This window comes from Sturnus vulgaris, chromosome 30 (assembly GCF_052056855.1).
Source record: "Sturnus vulgaris isolate bStuVul1 chromosome 30, bStuVul1.hap1, whole genome shotgun sequence".
Lineage (NCBI taxonomy): Eukaryota > Metazoa > Chordata > Aves > Passeriformes > Sturnidae > Sturnus > Sturnus vulgaris.
The window spans coordinates 1,541,391-1,564,188 of NC_142272.1; the positions used below are offsets into that span (position 1 = coordinate 1,541,391).

General features: G+C 62.9%; 2 protein-coding genes across 2 annotated transcripts; both read left to right on the top strand.

The window, feature by feature from the left end:
* The first annotated feature begins 357 nt into the window (after positions 1-357).
* LOC106862695 (inhibin beta C chain-like) lies at positions 358-3,308 on the top strand. Its single transcript, XM_014891864.2, has 2 exons — positions 358-889; positions 2,056-3,308. Exons 1-2 carry the CDS (start codon positions 553-555, stop codon positions 2,796-2,798), a joined length of 1,080 nt encoding a protein of 359 aa, XP_014747350.2. The 5' UTR covers positions 358-552; the 3' UTR covers positions 2,799-3,308.
* Positions 3,309-8,384: 5,076 nt separating this feature from the next.
* LOC106862670 (inhibin beta C chain-like) lies at positions 8,385-10,024 on the top strand. Its single transcript, XM_014891832.2, has 2 exons — positions 8,385-8,688; positions 9,273-10,024. Exons 1-2 carry the CDS (start codon positions 8,385-8,387, stop codon positions 10,022-10,024), a joined length of 1,056 nt encoding a protein of 351 aa, XP_014747318.1.
* Positions 10,025-22,798: the final 12,774 nt, after the last annotated feature.

Sequence of the window (22,798 nt, forward strand, 5' to 3'; positions counted from 1 at the left end):
TTCCATCTCCAGGTATCGCCTTTCTCCAACGTCCCCTCGACCCCCCAGAATTCCCCTTCTCTGAGGATTCCCGACCTCCAGAGATCCCCCCCGCCCTCAGGGATCCCGCACCCCCCGGAGATCCCGCACACCGCACCGGGGCCTCCAGTACACCCTGGGTACCCCCGGGAGCCGCCACCACGTCTCTGCCCGTGCATGGCCGGGCTGGCACCGAGGTGGGACCGGGGTGGCACCGAGGTGGCACCGGGGTGGCCTCGATGTCCCCGCTCTGCGCCCCCCGAGCAGCAGCACCATCGGCCCCGGCTCCACCTTAACCGGAGCGGCCGCGCCGCTCTGCCCGCGCCCGGGCGGCTCCGCGGGAGCTCGGGGGCGTTTATCTCGCCCGGGATCAGCCAATATTTGTGGCCACGTCAGGAGAACGAGCCCATCCTCGCCCCGTGCTCCCGCTCAGTCCAGTTCTGTCACCCTGGCCCCGCCGCTGCCGCTGGCTCATCGCATTCGGCTTCTCGGACACTGCTGGGACTCCCACGCTGTCAGCTCTCGCCACGGGAGATGACGGTCACCGTGGTTCTCCTGCTCCTGAGCCTCCTACGGATGGCAGCAGCCAAGGGCGCGTGGTGCCCGGCCTGCGGAGTGGCCGCGCTGGCCCCCGGATCGCAGCGGGACGCGCTCCTGGCTCTGGCCAAGCAGAGCATCCTGGCCAAACTCCGCTTGCCAGCCAGGCCCAGCGTCCCCCATCCCCCGTCCCGGGGGGCTCTGCTGACCGCGCTCCGCAGGATGCGAGCGCAGCGCTCGGACACGGCCGCCGCCACCCCCGGAATGCTCCGGGACCCAGCCCAGCCTGGGATGGGGCTGCAGCAATACGAGATCCTCAGCTTTGCCGAGTCAGGTGCGTACGGATCCCATCCTGCAGGTGGGAAGGGAGGGAAGGGAGTTGGGAGGTGCACGGCAGTGCTGGGCTGTGCACCGGGATGGAGGGAACGCTGCTGCTGGAAGGTGTAAGAGGCTCCCGAACCTCCCAAGAGTTCACACAGAGATGGGACGTGCAGGGGTGGGAGGGTGGCACAGAGTGCAGATGTGCTGCTCTATCGTGTCACCTGTTGCCCACTTCTGCTGAACCCTCCCCTTTGTGCTGGAGGCTAAGGGTCAGATGGCCACGTTTTCTGAAATTGGATTTTTAGCCTCGATTTCCTGTCAGCCCGTAGTGTGTGGACAGAGCTCCACAGCCCACTGTGCTTCCACATCCCACCCAAAACAGTGGGTGCCTCATTTCACTCCCGAATCTGCTGCTTCTGGGAGAAGACAACTCCCCAAAAGACACTCAGGGCTCCTGAAAAGCGTCATTGGAGAAAGAGTATCCCACTTCTCACCACCCCATCCCACAGAGCATCCTGCACCCTCACTTTCCCAGACCAAATTCCTCGTGGTGAAGTGGGGGGGGCTCTGCTCCCCTCGCTGGCCCCGTGTCCTCAAAGCCCTCTGGGAACAATGCTGCTCCGTGGCACATTGTGTTCCCACACTCCAGGACAATCGGGAGCTGTCTCCTGGCTTGGTGGAGCGTCGGCTGGAATCGAGCCAGGGGGTGAACCCAGGCTTGGAGCACGGGGAGGGGGTTGTGTCCTCATGGGCAGAGCTGTGCCAGGAGCCCCGAGTGCTCTCATGGCCCCATCAGACCTTTCCCGGCCAGGAGGAGCAGCAGCTCTGCAGCCAAGGAAGAAGGGAAGGCTCCAGGGAGACTTCAGAGCCCCTTCCAGTACCTACATGGGCTCCAAGAGAGCTGGAGAGGGGCTTTGAACCAGGGCCTGGAGTGCCAGGACAAGGGGGAATGGCTTCACATTGGAAAAGAGGAGATTTAGATGGGATTTCGGGAACAAATTCCTCCCTGTAAGGGTGGGCAGAAGTTGCCCAGAGGAGTTGCCCCATCCCTGGAAGTGTCCAAGGCCAGGCTTGGAGCAACCTGGGATAGTGGAAGGTGTCCCTGCTCATGGCCAGGAGTGGGATGAGATGAGTTCCCCTTTGCTTCACTCCTGACTCTGCTCTTGGTTCTGTGTGCAGGATCCTCCGCTTCCCACCGTGTCCACCTGCATTTCCGCTTCTCCCAGGAGGTGGCTGGGAGCACTGAGATCCTGCAGGCCACCCTCTACCTGTTCTGGGCAGCCCCTGGACCCGGGGCACAGCCTGTCACCGTCAGGCTCCTGCAGCCAGACCCAGCAGGAGCAAACATGACAGTGGCCAGCGAGACACGGCTGGAGGTGCAGAGATCCGGCTGGACCACGCTGGACGTTGGAGCCGCCGTCCGGAGCCTCTTTGGACAAGAGACCCTGCGGCTCACGGTGGAACTGGAGGTGCCAGAGGACTGGGGATCCCCTCTCCCAACTGACCACAATGATTCCCACTGGCCATTTGTGGTGGTCCAAGCCCAGGCCAGGACACCGCACCGCGTCCATCGGCGCGGCGTCGATTGCAGCGCAGATTCGCGGATGTGCTGCCGCCAAGAATTCTTTGTGGATTTCAAGGAGATCGGCTGGGAGGACTGGATCATCCAGCCGGAGGGGTACCACATGAATTACTGTGCGGGGCTGTGCCCGCTGCACATGGCCGGCGTTCCCGGCCTGGCCGCCTCCTTCCACACCGCCGTCCTCAACCGCATCAAAGCGGCGAGCGCGGCGGCGGCCGTGGATTCCTGCTGCGTTCCCACCCAGCGCCGCCCCCTCTCCCTGCTCTACTACGACCGGGACAGCAACATCGTCAAGACCGACATTCCCGACATGATCGTGGACTCCTGCGGCTGCACCTGAGCGGTGCCGGAGCGGGTGGGAGGACAGGACACGGCGGGACAGGGCTCCTCCCCCTGCCTGGGAGGCAGCAGCTCTGCGAGGGGGTTTCTCCTCCTGTGGGTGAAGCATCAAGGGTGATGCTGAATGTGCAAGTCCCCTCCTCTCTCACCTCCCACATGGCTCTTTCCCCCTTTGGATCTGCCCATGGATTCCTCTCACAGCCCCTCAGTCCAGCTCCCGATGGACTCCAGAGCCTTTTCCTGCTGGATGCTGCAGAGCTGGGATCAGGACGGTCCTGCTGCCATCCCAGCCCAAGGTCCTGGTGTGCCCTGGGTGCGGCTACATCAGCACAGGACCCACCAGTGGCCACCCTGGGCTGCTGGGGCTGGTGAGAACAGGGCAGGGGTCATTCCCATGGTCCCACGCAGCTGGACACGCAGCTGAGCAGGGAGAGGAAAGGGAAATCCATCCCAGTGGGAGGAATGTGTCTCCCTCTCCAAGCATCCCCGCTAGCTGGTGTTCAATAAAGACTCCCAGCAGCACGTGTGTGCCCTGTCACTCGCCAGCACATCCTCCAGTGCTCCTGGCACGGGCAGCCCTGGGATGGCATGGGACAGACCCATTCTGTCATTGAAAGCCCAGGCAGTGGGACTGGGCATCTCCACACTGCTCCCAAAGATCTCCCATGCTCTCTACCCCTCAGCTATCTTTCCCAGGGGGATGCAGAACCCCTAATTCATCCCAGCCAAATCCAGGGCATAACATGGGAACCCCCTGGACACAGGTGATCTGTAATTCCCACCAGTGTGCCATTCCTTGCTTGGGCCAAATTCCCCATTCCACCAAAACCACTTGAATTTGGCCATCCCTGCCCAAAATCAGGACAGAACTGACAAATTCTTCTGCCTTTTGAAGCGGACAAACTTTGGGGCAGCCTCAGCACCTAGGACCCCCACATCCTCAGCCCCCTAGCCCCCAACTCCCCCACTGCAGAGCATCCCCTCAGCTCATCCCTGGCCCGCTGCCCCTCTCCGGCCTGGTGACAGCAAAGGGACATGTCAGGGCCGTGAGAGCAGGGGGCAAAGGGCGGTTCTGACACATCTGCCCCATTACATAACCAAGGGTTCTGGTTTCTCCACTGCTCCCCACGTGTCCCCCATGTGCAAGGACTGGAAAAGAGGGGAGAAGGTGCTGGGGTGGGACATTTGGGAGGGGAGTCCTGGGGTGATCCCTGAAGGGTGACTTCAGCTTTAGGGTTCACCCTGCAAGTGCTGACAACCAAGCAGAGAGGCCAGGACAGAGCTGATCCAGATGGGGAGAGGGTCGGCAGACGGAGGACAGGGTGTCAGACCCTCTCCCCACCCAGCTTTGCATCCACTGCCCACTCCAGGATGATGAGCCATGAGCAGTTCTGGCTGGAGCCAGGGCACGATGCACTTTGTCCCATGTGGAGAATGAAGAAGAGAAGAGCCAGGAGCAGGTGACAGTGCTTGGCCACATGCACACACCCTGTAGCAGGTGCTCCCATGAAGCCCCAATGGAACGGGGACCCCCATGTCCCCAGCCTGGAGATCCACAACCAACCCCAGAGGCTGATCCAGGTGGGGAAAGGGTCAGAAGAGAGAGGAGGTGCTCTCAGACCCTCTCCCCATCCAGCTTTGCATCCTGTGCCCGCTCCAGGATGAGCGAGCCACAAGGCACGAGCAGCTGTGGCTGGAGCAGGGATTGTTGTCCTGGAGGACCTGTGACACCTGGAGAAGGGATGGAAGGGTCACCAGCACGTGTCAGCCCCCACACTGCACACATCCCACCAGCCCTGCTGGAGCAGGGACCCCCATCTCCCAGATCCAGGTGTGCAGGTGCCCAAAGCGTTCCTGCCACACGGGAAGGGAGGAAGGCTGGGGATTGATCCTGTCTGGGATCCAAGGCCACTTGCGCAAACTCAAAGAGGGTTTGGTGTTTGTTTTTTCCCTTCTTTTTCCAACGCCTCATTTCACTGTCTATATTTATTGAACAAACAACTTCTCTGGAGCCAGTGCCAAGCTTCCTGGGGTGCAACAGCTGTGGGCACACAGGGGCAAGAGAACTGTTGGCTGGTCCTGTGGACCCAGAGACCCCCTCAGCTTTAGCAGCACAGCCCTGAGATGCTGAGCTGAGACTTGTCCCACTCCCACAGGAAAGAGGCACCTGGATGCAGCCAACAGCCCCTTCCTCACCCACAGCACGGGGTGGCCAAGGCTCAGGAATTCCAAAGTGGCACTTCCCATGCAGGGTGAGGAAGGTGCAGTAAGGGAAGAGTGATTCCCTGGAGCCAGGGATCTTCCTCCCTGCCATGACACAGAGCTCTGCTGGTGTTCCCTGATCTCTCAGGAGGTTTTGGAAGGGGTGGCTCAGGCCCAGCACTGGGAGATTGTCCTGTTGGGACCAGTAAGGCCCTGGGGAGCCCACCCTGCAGCCCCCAGCACAGCAATGCCATGGGGACATGGCATCTATGGAATCAATCCAGATGCAGATGTGACACAGACAGGGACAGATATGATGTCCCCTTAGTCTTGCCCAGAAGGGGACAGATGTGCTGGAAGGATTCTTTGCCAGAATCAACAGCCCCTGAAGCAAAGGTCCAAGCACACTGTGCCAAGTGACCCCTGGGCAGGTCCAGATCCCAGGAGGGGTGGGAATTTCTGACAGTCCCTTCCCTTGCCTTGAGAAGAGTTAATGTTTAATTCTCAGTCTCATGGCCCATTCCCAGCCAGTGCCACCATTGTGGGGACTGGTGCTTTTCTCCCAGGAACGAGCAACAGGGCAAGAGGAAACAGCCTCAAGTTGTGTCAGCAGAGGTTTAGATTGGAGATTAAGGAAAATTTCATCATGGAAAGGGTGGCCAAGCCCTGGAACAGGTTGTCCAGGGCAGTGGTGCAGTCACCATCCCTGGAAGTGTTCAAAAACATGTGGACGTGGCAGCTGGGGACATGGTTTAGTGGTGGTCTTGGCTGTGCTGGGTTAATGGTTGGGCTCAGTGATCCAGGCTTTTCCAACTTGAATGATTCCATGATTCTGTGATTCCATGATTCCATGCTCAGGTGCTGCTGCAGGAGCTCTTGAGGGGTCCTGGCTTAGCCCAGCCACAGCTGTCACCTCCAGGTCAGGCCACCGGGTGCCACGTTCGCCCCAACGGCCACGGGGTCAGAGGCCCTGGAGCCATGTGTGCAGCAGGTGCTGGGCCCAGGGGGACCTTGGGGGGTATTTTGGTCAGGTCAGTCCCTGGGCTTTGCTTTCTGGGAACCGCTTAATCAACAACACAATTATGCAATGGGTGCAAGAGCTCTGCTCTGACCCCTGCCCCAGATCCGGGGCTGGAGCGTGCTGGGGGACACGCGGTGTGAGGGGCTGGGGATCGGATGCTCTTGCTAAGCTGGAGGTGGGATGGGGGTTCATGGGGTGCTGCTCCATGCAGAGGGATCCAGGCAGGTTTGACAGGGTTAATCCCTTTGGGGACACCTTGCTCCCAGCCTGGAATGGAGGGTGGGGGTTTTGGAGAGCGCCTTATCCATTTTCCCACACTTTGTCTCCTGTTTCCTGCTGTGCCACAGCCCCAGCCCTGGCTTTGGGATCTGGCAGGGATGGGGGAATACAGCACAGCAGAACGTGTGTGGCACAAGGAGCATGTCCAAAATGGAGCAGGTATCCAGATATTTGGCAGGTATTCAGATATCCTGAACATGTGTAAGTGTGCATCAAAGAATCCAGGATGGTTTGGGTTGGAGGGACCTTAAAGCTCATCCAGTTCCACCCCTTGCCATGGGCAGGGACACCTTGCAGCATCCCAGGTTACTCCAAGCCTTGTCCAATGTGGCCTTGGACACTTCAGGGATGGAACTTCTCTGAGTAACCTGTGCCAGAGCCTCACCAACCTCACAGTGAGGAATTGTTTCCCCATATCCCATCTAACTCTGTCCTCTGCCGGTGGGAAGACATCGCCCCTGGTCCTGTCACTCCAGGTGCTTTGAGAAGTTGCTCTCCATGTGGGAGCATCTTTGCCCGTGAGCACGTGTGCCCTGTGCTTGGCTGGAAGTGCCACCTGCTCCATCCTGCTCCTGCCTGCAGCCAGGGCTCCCAGGCCCTGTGGGATCCGTGCTCCCAGGCCAACCTGTGCCCACTCTTTTCTCTCTGTTGACATTCCTGGGCTATTCTGGGAGCTGCCAGCGGGCCCAGCCAGCTGAGCCCTTTGCCCCTTGCTCTGTGGTTGCATCACCTCCGGTGGGTGCTTTTTCCCAGACTCTGTTTACATGGCACCTCTGGCTTGGCCAGGGCCAGGGTCTCCATGTGGTCAAGACCTTGGAGTCGGTGCACGGCACGGTGGGCACAGGACATGCCAGAGCACTGACTTGGCAGGGCTTCAAGTTCTCTGGCTTCCCTGCTCCAGCTGGGCTCTGCCAGTCCCCCAACACTGTGGCATCTTGCATCACTTTCGTGAGGTTTCTGCCAGCCCTTGCCCTACCTCAACCTGCACATCCCGCTTTGAAGAGTCTGAGAAACATCTTCAGGTTGATGTGACACTGGGTGGCACCTCCTGAGCCCTCAGGACACACGAATCCCCTTTTTATTGTGCCAGGAGGAGGGTACACGGTGCATGCATCCACTGGCCCTTCCCAGCTCTGCCCCGGGCTGAGGATGGACCAAGTGGTCCAAGGGGTGGGCTCAGACCCCCCAACCCATCACCTGCTGGGAGTGACAAAAGCCCAGAGATGTGACAGTCCCCAGGAGCTGCAGAGTCATGCCAGGGGCTCCTTGATCCTTTCAGGATCTTCTGTCAGCACCCAACGGGACTGTCACTGCCAGGACGGCTCGAGGGTGCCCGAGGGGCAGTGCCCAGGCTGGGGACAAGTCTGTGGGATCCATGGATGAGCAGCTGAGCTGGGATCTCTCTGCCTGGCTGCTCTAGTGCTGGGGCTCTTCTGCCAGCCAGGATTTGCCCCAGCCCTCACTCCCTGAAAGTTTTGGAGGATCCTGCTGCCTGTACTGAGGGGCTGGCCGGGATTTCTCTTCCCCGTGGGCAGATGCCCGTGTGCCCCGCAGGCAGAGCCCAGCGCACACAGAGCCCCTTCCCCACGCAGCCCTGCACATTGATCTGTTTGCACACACCCTGTGAAGCTCCCCCTCACCCCTCTCTCGTGTTCAACCCACGCGGGCACGGCGGGGGTCGCTGCTCGGCCCCCCGAGCTACTCCTCCCGCAGCGACCCCACGGTTGGTGGGGACCGGGAGCGGGGGAGGATGGGGGGCTGCTCACCGACCCCCCCGCGGGGAGGCGGGGGTGGGGTGCTAATCCCGGTAATCCCCGACGGGACGGGACAGGCAGGTGCGGCGGCCAATGGCGGGGGGCGGGGGGGCGGCGGGACCGCCCCCGGCCGCAGGTGCCCAAAGCAGGCCCCGCCGCACCGCTCCCGGTGCTGCTCCCGTCCCGTCGGCGCCGCTCCCGGTGCCGCTCCGCTTCCATCGAAGCGGCCCCGTTACGCCGTTCCCGTCCGCTCCGTGCCGGTCCCTCGGTGCCGGTGCCGCCCCATCAGTGCCGCTCCCGGTGCTCATCCCGTCCCGTCCGGTGGGCGCGGATGGCGGCGCGCGGCTCGGGCCCGTGGCTGCTGCTGGCCGTGGTTCTGTGCGCGGCGGCTGAGCCGCGCTGCCCGTCGTGCCCGGCGGGCGTGGAGCGGCGGCTGCTGGAGGAGGTGGCCAAGAAGCAGCTGCTGGAAAAGCTGCGGCTCCGCGATCGACCGCGGCTCGCCCACGCTGTGCCCCGCGCCGCCGTGACCCGCGCCCTGCGGCGGCTGCAGGCGGGAGGCGCCCACCGGAGCCCCGATGTTACCGGCGAGGAGGAGGAGGAGCAGGGCTACGAGATCATCAGTTTCGCGGAGACAGGTGGGTGCGCGACCCCCGTGGGCGCCCACGCCGTCCCCGACGGGGTGCGGGAGAGCCCGGTGAGCCCTGGGGCGAGGGGTCCGTGTCCTGCGCCCTGGGAACCCCGAGGGACGCGCAGCCCCGCGGGGTGCGGGACCCGGAGCCACGCGGGCTGTGCGGAACTCGGGAGTCACCGCACCCGTCTAGCATCAGTGACATCCCAGGGCCGGGATGGGGAGGGGGTGCCTCTCCTGGTCCTGCCTGTTGGGACCCTGCACCCGAGGAGCTGTAATGCCGGTCCTCTATCCCCCCAAAACAAGAGGCTCCCCCGGGTGCCTGAGACTCCTGAGTAGTTAGAGTTGGGTGCTGGAGGATTAGCTTGGGCGGCTGGAAACACTTTCCAGCCTCACCCTGCGAAGAAAGGCCAGGTGAGACCTGGGGTCCCCCTTCTGCACCCCTTCTGCAGACAGAATAGGACAGTTCCCCCATTCCGGGGCTGCATTCCCAGGGAAGGGTGAAGGACAGGCGAAGCTGGAAGTCTTGACTCGGTGGATGGCCGGGGAGCATCCCTCAGCGCTCACCTCGTCATCCCTTTCTCCCCTCAGATCTCACATCTCCCTCCAGTTTGGGGCTGCAATTCCAGTTCAGCCAAGCGCAGGACCAGGACATTCGCATCCTGCAGGCTCAGCTCTGGCTCTACCTGCGAGTGCCCCGGGCCAGCCTCACCCTGAGGATCTTCCTGGCCGGTGAAGCCGGGGCCGTGGCCGGGGGCAATCGCACGCTGCTGGGGGAGAGGCGGCTGAGCACGGCGGGCAGCGGCTGGCGCTCCTTCTCCCTCCTGCCGGCCCTGCAGAGCTTCTTTGGGGGACAGAGCCGGACCTTGCGGCTGGAACTGGAGAGCGGCGGGGATGGGAGCGATGTCATGGCACAGGTCAATGCCAGCTGGTCCCACCAGCCCTTCCTGGTGGCCAAGGTGAAGGTGAGGGAGCCCGAACACCACGTGGCCAAGCGCAGCCTCCGCTGCAGCCAGAACTCCAACCTGTGCTGCCGCAAGGATTACTACGTGGACTTCCGTGACATTGGTTGGAACGACTGGATCATCAAGCCCGAGGGCTACCAGATAAACTACTGCGTGGGCCAGTGCCCCCTGCACGTGGCAGGCAGCCCCGGCATGGCCTCTTCCTTCCACACAGCCGTCTTCAACCTCGTCAAAGCCAACAACGTCCAGGCGTCGGGGAATTCCTGCTGCGTGCCCACGCGGCGCCGCCCGCTCTCCGTCCTCTACTTCGACCGCAACAGCAATATTGTCAAGACTGACATTCCCGACATGATTGTTGATGCTTGTGGCTGTAGTTAGGGCTGGGGGAGCTGTGCTGGGACCCCTCCTTCTCCAGGACCGTCCCTTTGGTGAAGGGGGAGGGAACTGGAGAGCTCCATGAGCTGGAGTCAGCCCTCGGTGTAATGGACCCCTTTGGAAAGGCTGGGAGGGAGAGGGTCTCGTCAGGGGGAGCAGGGAGTCTCCAGAGAGTGCCTGGAGCAGGGGGCTCTGGGGACATAAGGGACAGAGCCAAGGCCACATTGGACTGCCCAAGCCTGGGCTGTGAGTGTTGATGACTCTGGACATCCCTGCCTGCACTCTTCCCAAGCTGATCCCACATTCCTGGTGGTTCCGGGTGGTTCCTGATTCCCGTATTCCCCTCGGTGTGGGGGGCCCACTTGGTTCACATTCAGTGTCCCATGAGGGGTTGGGACGTGGCTTCCTTGGGGGCAGAGGGAGATGCAGAAACAGAGCTGCTTCCTCCACGTGGGAATCTGGAGGACAAGGCAGTCCCACTTGTTCCCCTTCTGGAACAAACCTTCCTGCATCCAATTCAGGCCTGGGGGACAGAGAGAATGGGGCACAAATAACAAGCTTGGGAGAGGAGGATGAAGGCTACGACTTCATCAAGAACCCCAAAATTGCAGTGACAGGACAAAGTTCTCTGATCCTGGATGGCATGGAGCTGTGAGGACCAAGCTTCCAGGTCCTGTGTGCTTCCCCTTTCCCTGGGTTTGTGCTTTCCTTCCCTGCTCCCACCCACTAGCCAGGTCTCCTCCAGCCTGGTGCCTCTGGCTCAAACTTTGCCTTTCAAGACCACACTCAAGGCACAGATTTGATTTGTGCCACTGGTTTTGTAGCTATTCCTACTTTCTCAGTTCCTGCAGCCATTGGGACTCCCTGGTGCTCCATTCTCTACCAAAGATCCCACTCTGCCTTCCCCTTCCTCATGCACTCACATGGCCTCTGCTTTAATTTATTATACAACATTTTGGTGTAGCTTCCCAAATAAATGGGTGGAAATGCAAAATCCAGGCTCCGGCTGCTTTTTCCTGGGGCCACCTGGACGGGTGGGGTGAGGGAGAGGGGTCCTGCTTGGCCAGGAGGGCTCAGATCCCTCAGGCACTGGGGCTGGAGTAGCACAGCAGCTGCACTGCCATGCTGAGAGATGTGGGGAGCTGTGGGGTTTGAGGGGCTCCTGGTGTGCTCACGAGGCCTCTGCAGGGGGATCCTGCCTGCAAGTGGAGTTCCCAGGATTCAAGCAGGAGTTGGGAACCAGGTACTGCCTCACTGGGAACTGGAGAGGGGTGCTGTGCAGTGGGAGTATCGAAGCTGTGTCCCAGCAGGGGAGGTACTGGGAGGCATCGCCCAAGTGGAAAATGCTGTTCTCCACCTGGAGCAATCCCAAATGGAGCTCTGGTCACTCTGGCTCCAGGGGAGTGATTTCAAATGCTGAGCCACAGCCCACCCCCAAATTCTGGGCCCCACTGCAAAGTCCCTGACCATGTGCCACCTCCCCAGTCCCCATCGTGGGCTCCTCTAAACACGACCCGGTGACCCCAGTCTCAGCCCCATCACAGACAGAGGGTCTGGTGGGTGATGGGGGGGGGGTTTCTCTTGCAGGATTTGGGGATGCTCCCGGAGAGGACAGCAATGCCCCCTTCTCATCCCGCTGAGATCCCACACGCTGGCCTGGGTCCCCGTTGCGCAAGCACCCGCTCAAAGCTCAGTTTGGGGCTGTTTTATCTGGGGACAAACCTCCTTGATTTCCCAGCTTGGCCCTGCCAGTGACCAAAGGGCAGCTTTCATCAGCCAGGGCAGCGGGCAACCCCCGGCGCCCGGGGCACTGCGGCCATCTCCGAGCTCCCAAAATATCCCTGCTGTGGGCAAAAGCCAACAGGATGGTGCCTTCAGGATGCCTCAGCCTCCCGGGCGCTGCCACAGCCCCGGGCCGTGTCCTGGGGGCACGTGCTGCCATGCACACGCTGGGAGCTGGATGTGCAGGGAGCGCAGGGGATGTGTGTGGTGTCTGCAGGGACACCCTGATCCCCTCTCCCACATCAGCATTCCCGTACGGAATGCATCCAGCCACGTGGAGCATCCCACCGAGACGGCAGAAACGTGTTTTGTGTTGCCAGCGAGGGAAGTTTTCCTGTTTTCCGCCGTGGCAAGTGTGTTCCCGTGTGGAGGGGGCTGTCCACATGCGTGTGCACGATGTGCTGACTCACTGACACACTGACACACTGCCCCCACACCGAGCTGCTGAGCTGGCCATGATGGCACCGCTAAATCCCTAATCTGGGGGATCATCTGGCCCTGCTCTGAGCTGCTTTGACTTTCCCAAACAGGAGACCGGGATTATTCCTGAGGTGGAGGATGTGGCAGGGTCGGGGTGTGGTGGTTGAGAGCTGCTCCGAGGGGATGTCCAGGTGTTGGTTACACCCAGGGCTGGGAGCTGCTGGCAGAAGGCACCTGGGACAGTCTCGCCGTGCAGGTGGTTCCGTGAGGAGAGGGGGGTGGGCTCGAGGCAAGTCCCTGGACCCCAAGCAGCTTAACCAGGGTCACACTCATCCCAGGGGTAAAGCTGCTGAGCCGCTTATGGCCGTTACAAAACGGGGATGGAGGCAATCCCTCACCTGCACCACCCCCTCACCTGTGCCCACCCCTCGGCCCTGCTTCGGGGCTGCTGTGGTGGAACTCGAGCCATGGCAGAGTCTGGGGGCACCCCAGGACCCCACTGCTGCTTCCCCCTCCTGCCAGAGGAAGGAGTTGAGCCTGCAGGCGTTGTCATCTCCCCCGTGCGCTGGGGGGTCCCCGGGGAGCAGAGACCCCTCCTCACCCGCACTGTGGTGAGGGGGCAGCAGGGAAGGAGTTGATCTCAGATGATGACAGTAGGGAGGGAAACTGAGGCAGGGAATGGATCCAGCTGGGAGCTGAGGGGGTCCCGAAATCCTGTCCTTGCTGTCCCCGTGCTGCCCCTCTGCCCTGGGGGTCCTGGAAGCCGCAGCCGGTACGCGATGACACCGAGGGACAGGGGACAGGGGACAGGCTGATGCCGGGCACACAGGAGTTCCTGGCGGGGTAATCCCGGTAAGCGGCTCCGGGGTCAGCGGGTGCACGGCGCGGCCCCGGCGCGACACCGGTGCGGGGAGCGCAACGAGCGCCACCGGGCGCCACCAGGGGGCGCTGCCCCGCCGTGCGCCCCCCCCCCCCCCCCCCCGGTCCAGCCCCGACCCCCGCCCGGGACCACCCGGGACCCCCGGGGTGGGGATGGATCCCATGAGCGTGCGTGGGCCGGAGGGTGTGACCCCAGGGTATGACCCTGCGGGTGCGTGGGCTGGAGGGTGTGACGCCCGTGCCCCCCCGAAAGTGTGTGCTGCTTTCCCCGCGTGTGCGTGTGCAGAGCAAAACGGGCGGTATTTATTTCAAATAAACATCCGTAATTTTTGGGTCAGGGTTAGGGGCTGGGAGTGTGACCCTGCGTGTGCGTGGGCTGTGTCCCTCCGCGTGGGCGTGGGATGTGCCATCCGGTGGGTGCGTGGTCTTTGCCCCTTGCGTGTGAGTGGAATCGTTGCTGTCTCCCCTGCGTGTACACGGGCGGTGCCTCCCCCGTGTGCGTGTCCGGGGCTGCGGGGTGTTCTCCGCCCGTGTTCGTGGGCTCTGCGGCCCGCGCGTGTTTGTGTGAGGGCCGTGTCCCCTGCTCGTGCGTGTAAACCAGCTGTAGCACCCGCGTGTGCGTGGGCTGGAGGCTGCGACCTCGCTTGTGGCTGGGCTGTGCTCCCCGTGTGCGTGTGCTGCATCCCCTGCGTGCGCGTGGGGTGGTGGCTGTGTCCCTCGCGTGTCCGTGTGTGTGTGTGGGCAGTGCCCAGCACGTGTGCGTGTCACCGAGCTGTGTCCCCGGCGTGTGCCCCAGCTCGTGCATGGGCTGGTGGCCGTGCCCTCCTGCGAGTCCGTGGGCTGTGCCCCCGTGCGTGTGTGTGGGCTGGAGAATGTCACCCCCATCTACGCGAGGGCTGTGTCCTTCGCGTGTACGTGTGCGAGGGCCGTGCCCACGCTTGCACACACGCGTGCACCGTGTGCTCGCTCACACGTGCACGCGTGATCCCTCACACGAGTGGGCACCGCTCCGTGCGCACAGGGGTCCCCACACACGCGCCCCGCGCCCGCGCGCACCGGCCACGCGTGTTTCCAGCTCTGTGCGTGTGTGCTGCCGTGTGCGGGACCCGCCGGACACCCCGCGGACACGCGTGGGGTTCTGCCGGCCCCGAGCGAGCGGGGCCGGTGCGCGCGTGGGGGGGGTGCGCGCGGGCGCGGGGCCGTGCGTGTCCCGGATCCATCCCGGGTTTTCGGGGCCGCCGCTCCCGGCCGGGGTCTCCGTCCCGAGCGCGATCGGCGCCGCCGCCGCCGCAGTTGGCGGAGCGGGACCCGCCGGGATCCGCCGCCCCCGCGGGGCTCCGGTAACTTACTCCGAGCGCCCGGGGCGGGCCGGGGGAGTGCGGGGGGCGCCGTCCCGTCCCGTCCCGTCCCGTCCCGCCCCATCCCGGCCGCCGCCGTCCCCCCCTGGATGTGCCGCTTCTCTCCCAGACCGAACCGCCGCCGCCGCCACCGGGGGAACAGGGGACACGGAGCCGCCGGAGCCGCCGCCCCGCCCGGGGCCGCTCGGAGCCCCCCCAGAGGTAGGAGCCGTCGGGCTGGTCCGGGCCGCGGAATCCTCGTTCCCGGGATGGCGCCGATCTCTCTGCGGGCCGTCCCAAAGGCTCCGCCGGGGGACCGGGACTTCCACCGGGGCTCCCGGCGTGGGGGGACCGGCCACGCGGGGCGGGCAGAGGGGATCGGCCCCACGCGTGCCCCGTCACGTCCCCTCGTGCTCCCGCCCACGTCCGCACGCTCCCGCCGCGCTTTGAGCGCCCGGTGGGTGGGAGATTGGGTCGGTGTGTGGGTGGGCTGGGACGGCCGCACCGGGCCGGTGGAGCCGCTCGCAGCCCGCGGAAGGGAGGCTGGTTCGGGGCTGGGGGCTGCTGAGGACTGCCGAGTGCTCCTGGGTGCTCCTGGGTGCTGCTGGGTGCTCCTGGGTGCTCCTGGGTGCTACTGGGTGCTGCGGGCTTTGCCTGCACTGGGGATGTTGGATTGGGAGCAGCAACCAAGTGAAAGTTGCTGTCCCGGCCGCGGTGACGCAGCAGCCTCAAGGACTGTCCCGGGGGGCTGTGCCAGCTGTGCCACCCACCCTGCCAGCCCCTGGCCCCCCTGAGCCTCTTATCCCACCGGCCGCGGTGCCCACAGTGCTCCAGCACCGGCCTCGTGGGCCTCCGCACCCAGGAGCTTTGGCAGGGCACAGGGGTGGCCCCAGGGCCGGATGGACCCCATGGGCAGCACCCGCTGTTCCCGGGGCCCTGGCACGGCTCCGAGGGGTTGGCACGGGGATAATGGGTGCTCCCAGCCCCGTGATGTCCTGCCAGGCCATGTGATGGCACTCGGCGCTGCTGGAACGGCGTGGGGGCTGCACCTCTCCCGAGAGGATGGGGATGGAGAGCATGGAGAGGACGGAGCTGAGCGGCGGCTGTGGAATTTGGGGGACTCCCAGCACTGCGCTGGCAGTCTGAGGGCTGCAGCCTCTCCTGGGAGGGTGGTGAGGACAGAGAGAAGGCGGCTGAGGAATGGCTGTGGCATTCCAATGCTCTGTTTGGGGACTGGGAAACTACTGGATAGTCCAGCCACAGCTGGGGTCCTGCTCCCAGCCCTGGAAGTGATTTGGGGACCTGGCAGATGCTGTTGAACACCCTGATTCCATGAGTTTCCTCCCGCTCTTCTGCGTGTGCCAAACCTGAGCTGATGGATGCGGGTGGGCACTGAGTTTTGGGGGAAGGGAGGAGGAAGCAGCTGGATGAAGTTTCTTCTTCAGAAATTCAGACCTAGGAAAGCTTTCCAGTTTTCCTGCTGCGTCCAGCTGAGGCAGAGGCTCCCTCTGCGCGGGACAGGGTATGGTTGCTTGAGGGGATCCTCGTCTCCCCCATAGCCCAGGGTCTTTTCCATCGCAAAACCAAGGGCAGGTTGGGAGCTGAGCGTCTCCGGGCCCCCAGGGCTGGTCTGGTGGGAGGTGGTGGAATAAACTCCGTGCTGGCTGAGCTGCGAGGATCTCCCTGGAGCAGGGAAGTTTCCATCCCGGAGTGAGTCAGCAAGGACACCTTGTGACGCGCCGTCCGGGCGGGACAGCCTGTGGAGAGGCGGGTGTGGAGCTCAGGCTCCTGGTGGGACCCGTCGTCACTGTCCAGAACCTGGGAAGTTGCACCACAGCAGGTTTAGATTGGATATTAGGGAAAATTCCTTCGCTGGAACGGTGATCAAACACTGGCACAGGCTGCCCGAGGCAGTGGTGGAGTGACCATCCCTGAAATTGTTTAAAACTCGTGTGGATGTGGCACTTGGGGATGTGGGTTAGTGGTTGCCGTGTCGATGCTGGGTTAATGGTTGGATTTGATGATCTTGGAGGGCTTTTCCAACCCTAATGACTCCATGATTCCAAGGGTGAGTGGGCTGGAAGACATGAGGGGCCTTCACCCAGTGCACCTGGGACGCTGTTGGGGGCATCCCACAGCTCCAGCCACGATGCCAGCCCATTATCCTGGGGCAGCAGTGCTCTTCCCACCCTTCCAACCTGCTGTACACAAGTCCTCACACCTGCACAGGTACCCTCCTGTACACACTGTGCACGTGTTCACGTGTGCACACTTCAAGAAGTGTTTGGATGCCACTCTCAGACAGGATTTTTGTTGGGTGGGATCCCAGCAAAATCCAGGTGGGATTTTTGTTGTCCCTTGTTCAGGGCCAGGGCCTGGTCCATCATGAGACTGAGGATTCCCACAGGAAAACAGTGAGCTCCCCCCATTCCTTATGGCACACCCGAAGCCTTGGGAAGCTGCAGGACAGCAAGGTGAACAGCTGATAAAATAAAATGAAGGAGCTGCCTCAGAGTGGGAACAAGTGGCAAAACAGAGTCGGGTTTCTGCTCCGCTGCATCCAGAGCGAGGCTGGGGGGATGTTTCCAGGTGTTAGAACCCCAGTGTCCAACTCCTGGCCAGGATTTAGGGGAGCAGAGTTCTGGCTGGTACCCCTGGGATGGCAGATGACATCCCAGGGGATGAGGGGATGGAGTTGCTGTGTGGACGCAGAGCAAGTCCCCGGTCAAGGAAAAAGCCACCACCACTGATATCAGATACTTCAAGAGAGACAAATGTATCCTAGCAGGCCAAGCATGGCTGGGGATTTTGGCAACAGCCTGAGGACACTCACACCTCCACCTCTCAGCAGACAGAGGGGTCTCCTGCCCCAAGAATCTCCCTAAATCCCCAAAGATGCCTTGTGCTCAGCATGCCAAACCAAAGGCGATTGCACAGATTATCAGGATTCCTGTTGTATATCCCATTCTTTAGCGGGTGCCAGCGTCCCTCCAGTTCCCATCCTCGGAGGATCCTGCAGGATGGAGTTGTTGGGGTAGGAACAGGCTCAGTGTCAGTCCCTGACTGCGGTGGGAGGATGGATTTTGCCACTTGCCATGTCTGACCTTCGATCCCTGGGGATGGCAGGATGTCCAGGATGTCCCCAGCCCGCCCATGCTGAGATGGGACGAGTCTTGATGCCATGGGAGGGAGTGGTGCCTGCCAGGGGCTCCCACAGCCGTGACTCAGAGCTGGGCTTTTATGGGTCCCACATGTTCCATGTTGTTGCTTCCCTCCAGCGCCGGGGAGGAAGAGGGAAGCATAAAAATTCCTTACAGCAGCTGCTGCCATGTGCGTGCCCCCCTCACCTCCACCCCAAAACCTTGCCCCCACCCATCCTCCAGCCTGGGGAAGGTGCAGGCTGGGGAAGTGGCTTTAGGGGAGTGATTTGGGGGTAGCGTGTGTTGGGGCCAAAGCAAACAACGTGCAGCGAGGGTCGCCCACCACCTATGGAGCCCCCCCCCACCCCTGCCTGGCCTGCCACGGCTTCCTGAGCAGCTCCGCTGTGCTGGAGGGCTGGGAATCCCTTCTTTCCAGGGAGTCTGCAGCCCCCTCCGTGGATTATCCCTGCCCTGGATATGCAGGACCCGGCTGCCTGCCTTTCCTTCCCCGGAGCACACGTGTGTCAGCGTGTGTTAACATGTCCAGAGACGTGTCAGTGCACGGCCCTGGGTGGGTGTGGGTGCGCGTGGGAGACAGGGGTAGATGGTTTTGCCCCCTGAGATGTGGCACTGGGTTGCTGGGGGACACCTGGAGGTGGGGGTGGCCTGGGGAGGGAATTCTGATCCTCCCTACGAGTGGTGCAAATGGCAGAGAAGAATTTTGGGATTGGGTGGGGAATGAGGATGTGTGACAGGGCTGGGAGAGGGAGGATGGAGTCTGGGATATCCCAGGTCTGTCCTGGCAGTGACGTGTCTGCGCCTTTCCCTCCACACGAGCATAAACCTCCCCTGTCCCCGGTGTTAAGCAGGTTCTTCCTTGCCTCAGCTTTCGCAGGCCAGGGACCACCTTGGAACGAGCTTGGCAGCCCCCACCAGCACGGGATCATGACCCTGAGTCGTCCCCTTTCAGACCCCCTGAACCTGAAGCGATGCGCTTTGTGGAGCCGCGGTCCTGGGCAGATTAAGCTGCCCCATGCGGAGGGGCTGGGGCTGGCCCTAAAGCCCGGCCTAACGTGGGATGGGGGTGGTTTGGGGGCGGCGGCCGGGGGTTCCACACTTCGCTTCTGCTGCAGGCAGAGTCCAGAAAGATGTGGGGTCAGAGGAAGGAGTTCCCAGCTCGGGCTGAGCTCCTAGGGCAGAGAAAAGGTGTTTGTTCCGTGGGGAATCTCCAGGTCTTTGCTGAGGCTGTGCAGCACGAGGGAGGATCAGAGTGACCCTGCCAGAGCCTGCCCTGGCCAGCAGCTGGGATGTGTCCCCATGGTCCCAGACTGCTGCTGGCACAAGGGAGCATCGGCTCCTGGCAGACCTCTGGTTTAGGTTTGCCCAGGTTTAAGGTCGGGGTTAGGGTTGGGTGGGTTTTGGGGTGCCTGTGGGGGGCTCAGGGTTTCCCTACCCCAGCACAGACCCTGGTTCTCCCGATCAAAGGGTGCACAGGGGTCTTGTAGGGTGTGTCCCCACCGTGGCCCCTGTCACACCACCGCACCCTTCCCTCTGTCTGCCTGTTCTCTCTGCTCTGGCCCTCCCTCCCTCGCTCCTGAGTGAGGATTTGGGGTGAGCGGGCCCCCCATCAGGTGTTGCAGCTCCCCACATCCCGCACATCCCACACATCTGTAGGCACGAGCACACGGACACACATCCCTGTGTCCCTGCATTCCCAGGGGCTACATCTGTGTCCCTCCCTCCTTCCCACCATCCCAGCTCCACCACCCATCAGTTTTGGGGGTGTCTCTTCTCCCATTACCCCTCGATTTTGGGGGATCTCTGCTCCCAGCACCCACCGATGTCCCCACCCCGATGTCGTCCCCAACAAACCACTCCCACATGAAGCCAAATCCCCACGCACACATGCAAACACGCAGAAAACACGTGTGTTCATCCAGGCGCTGACAGCAGCGCTGCTGCCCCCCGCGCTCAGCCCCCCCCGGGCCCCCCCGGCCCCCCACGCCGGGGGCTGTGCCGGCGGGTGATGGATTGTGCCACACACAGCTCAGCGCGGCCGGGCTGTGGGATCGCGGGGGCTAATCCAGCCCTGACATCACATTCCTCCACAGTGGGGCTCCGGGCTGGTTAACCCTGCCGGGGATGGGGGGCACAGGGACCCCCCCCGTCCCCCCCACCCCCCCCCGGGGGGCTGGGCTGGGTGGGAGCCGCCCGGCTGCACCCACGGCTGCGGGTTTGGGGAGAGCAGGAGTGGGGGGTCTGCACTGTCGTGGGGTGCTGGAGCGGGGATCTGGGTCTGCCCCATGGTGGGGTGCTGCGAGGGGAATTGCAGCCTTCTCCTCCTCCTCCTCCTCCTGTTCTCGTCAGTGCCCACGTCTGGCTCTCACCTTCCCATCTCTGCCCAACCACCCATCGGTGCTGGGGTCTCTCTGCCCCCGCCACCCCTCGGTGTCACCATCCCGATGTCCCACCCCCCATAAACTCCCTCCGTCCCCTTTTCTCTCTCTGCCTTCCCCTCCATCCCCTTCCCTCTCCCCCCGGCCTCGTTCCCCAGTGTCCTCAGGAAACTGGAGCCAGATGACAGATTTTAGATGTGTTTGCAGGAAATAAAAGGCGAGGAGCTGGGGGGGAGGGGGGCGGCCAGCCCTGACCCCCTCCCGCGCCGCGTTTCGGCGTCTGGAGCCAGCCCTGCTCCGAGAGCTCCCGCCGCTGGCTGCGCTCCTGGTTTTCTTGGCAGAGAGGAGCAGGAATGTGTTTCAGTTTGAGTTTCTTGGCAGGAGGAGAGCGAGGGAAGATTCCCCTCATCCCGCCTGCGCCTGGCTCTCAAATTTATGCCCAAAGGCTGCGACTTGGGTGGGCCGCGGCGGTGTGCGGCCGGCGGGGGAGGCGAGCGCGGCGGTGGGCGAGACGCCGGATGGTTCCCATTGCTTCCCGTTGCTTCCCATTGCTTCCCATTGGCTCCCAGCGCTCCCGGCCCCATCCAGCCGCCTCGGCTCGGGGGGCCACCGTGGTTTGGGGAGCCCCTGTGGACCCCGTGGGTTGGGGGGAGCATCCTGTGGTTGGGACCGGTGGTTTTGGGGGTGTTTTTGGTGTTGTGCAGTCGCCCCTTGTTGTGTGTTGGTGTTCAGAGGTGGGACGTGGGGGATTGGGGAAATGCCACCTGGCACCCACCTGGCACCCACCTTGCCATGCCGTGCTCATGAAACCCCTCCCCACCTGCACCCAGACCTTCATATTCCTGCTGGCCCTCGGTGGAGCTGGGGGCCAGAGCCCCCCAGAGCTGGCACAGGGGGAAAAAGGGGGACACAGCCCCGGGCAGGGAGGTGGTGTGAAAACTCCGGGGGTGCTGAGGGGGGACGGTGTGACCTGTGCTGTACCTGTGTGTTCCCCATATGCAGTGACACGCTGGGCACACGTGTGGAAGCCTGGAAATGTTCCAGGCCAGTTTGGACGGGGCTTGGAGCAACCTGGGCTAGTGGAAGGTGTCCCTGCTCGTGGAACAGGATGAGCTTTAAAATCTCTGTGTGATTTTCTGCGTGCCCTGTGTGTTTACCTGTGCATGCAGAGCTCTGTGCGTGATTCTCCATGTGTTTACCTGTGCATGCAGAGCTCTCTGTGTGTTCCTGTGGCCGTACCTGTGCTGGTGTCACACAGGTGCCATGTGACACGAGGTGGTCGCTCTGCAGGTGTGTGAACCTGTGCTCCAGGGCTGTGCAGAGCAGGGGGACGGGGCTGGTGGTCACCAGGGCAACCGGGGGTCTCAGGTGATGGTTGTGGGGAGGGGGAGGTGGGCGTTTGCTCAATCCCAACCCCCCATCACCTTCCAGGTGCTCTCTGGTGAGTCGGGTCATGCATCCCTATGTGCATTTGTGTGTGCACACACCTGAGCAGCAGAGGGTTGGGGGGGGCTGGGGTCACCCCATAACCCCACAGACTTTAGGGGAGGGGCTTGCAAACCTCCTTAGCCCTGGCAGGGTGAGGGCAGGTGGGAGGTTTCCCCAAACTCTCCAGCGAGGCCCAGGCCCAGGGGGCAGGTGAGAGCCCCCTTCTCTGCCCCCTGTTTCCTCCTCATCTCTCTTCCCCTTTCCCCCCCAGTTCCACCACCTTCCTGGGCAGCCCCCTCCCCTCTGCCTGCCCCGCTGCCCCCCCCTCCATTCTTCCTGCCTGACACTCTCACAAAGCCCCTAGACGAGCTTTCAAAGGGGCAACTCATGCGGAAGAATTGCTGCCCCCCTCGCCCCCCCGGCTCCAAACGCAACCCAGCTCTTTTCCCAGCGGGGTGAGGGGCTCCCACTCCCCCAGACCCCTTGTTTGGGGCGATTCCCCGCGTCTCAAAGGGGGAAGCTGAGGGGGCAGGAGCCCTTGTTCCCAGTGCCACCCACATCTGCCTCGTCCTGTGGTGGCTTCTCCTGCTCCTCATGTCAGCCCTCGGGGGTCTTGGGGCAGAACAGGGGCCGGGGGGGGTGGGAATGGATGAGCTCAGGATGGTGGCCCTGGATGGAGATGGAGTTGGGGGGCAGGACAAGGAGCGTGGGTGGGAATGAAGTGGGGGGACAGGATGGTGACCGGGGGGTTGGGGTGGATTGGGGGCGGAATGGTGGCTCTGGGTGGGGGCGGGACCAGGCTCAGGGCAGGACCCCACAGGCAGGGATCGACGGTGGGCTGGGCTGAGCCCCGTGGCAGGGGCGCGATGCGTGGGTGGGACAGGGCAGGGTGGGGACCCGCGGGCAGGGTGGGGACCCACGGGCAAGGCAGGGCTGGGTGGGACCTGCAGATGCTGGAGAATCCCTGGGAAGGGAGGAGTAAGGAACCAGCTCTGGTCCTTGGCCCGGGAATGGTTCCGGCTGTGCCTCACTTTTCCATTTCACAGAATCCCAGAATAGTTTGGGTTGGAAGGAACCTTAAAGTCACGTTCCGACCCCTACCCATGGGCAGGGACAGCTTCCACTATCCCAGGCTGCTCCAAGTCTCGTCCAACCTGGCCTTGGACACTTCCAGGGATCCGGGAGCAGCCACAGCTTCTCTGGGCAACCTATGCCAGCGCCTCCCCACCCTCACAGGGAGGAATTTCTTCCCCATATGCCCAAATCTCTCCTATTTTAGTTTAAATCCAGTCCCGGGGAAGGGGTCCCGCGTGCTGCGGCGCCCCCTGGCGGCCACACCCAACATCTCCCCACCCCCCCCAGGTCCCCGAGCCCCCCTCGGGCCCCGCCGCCACC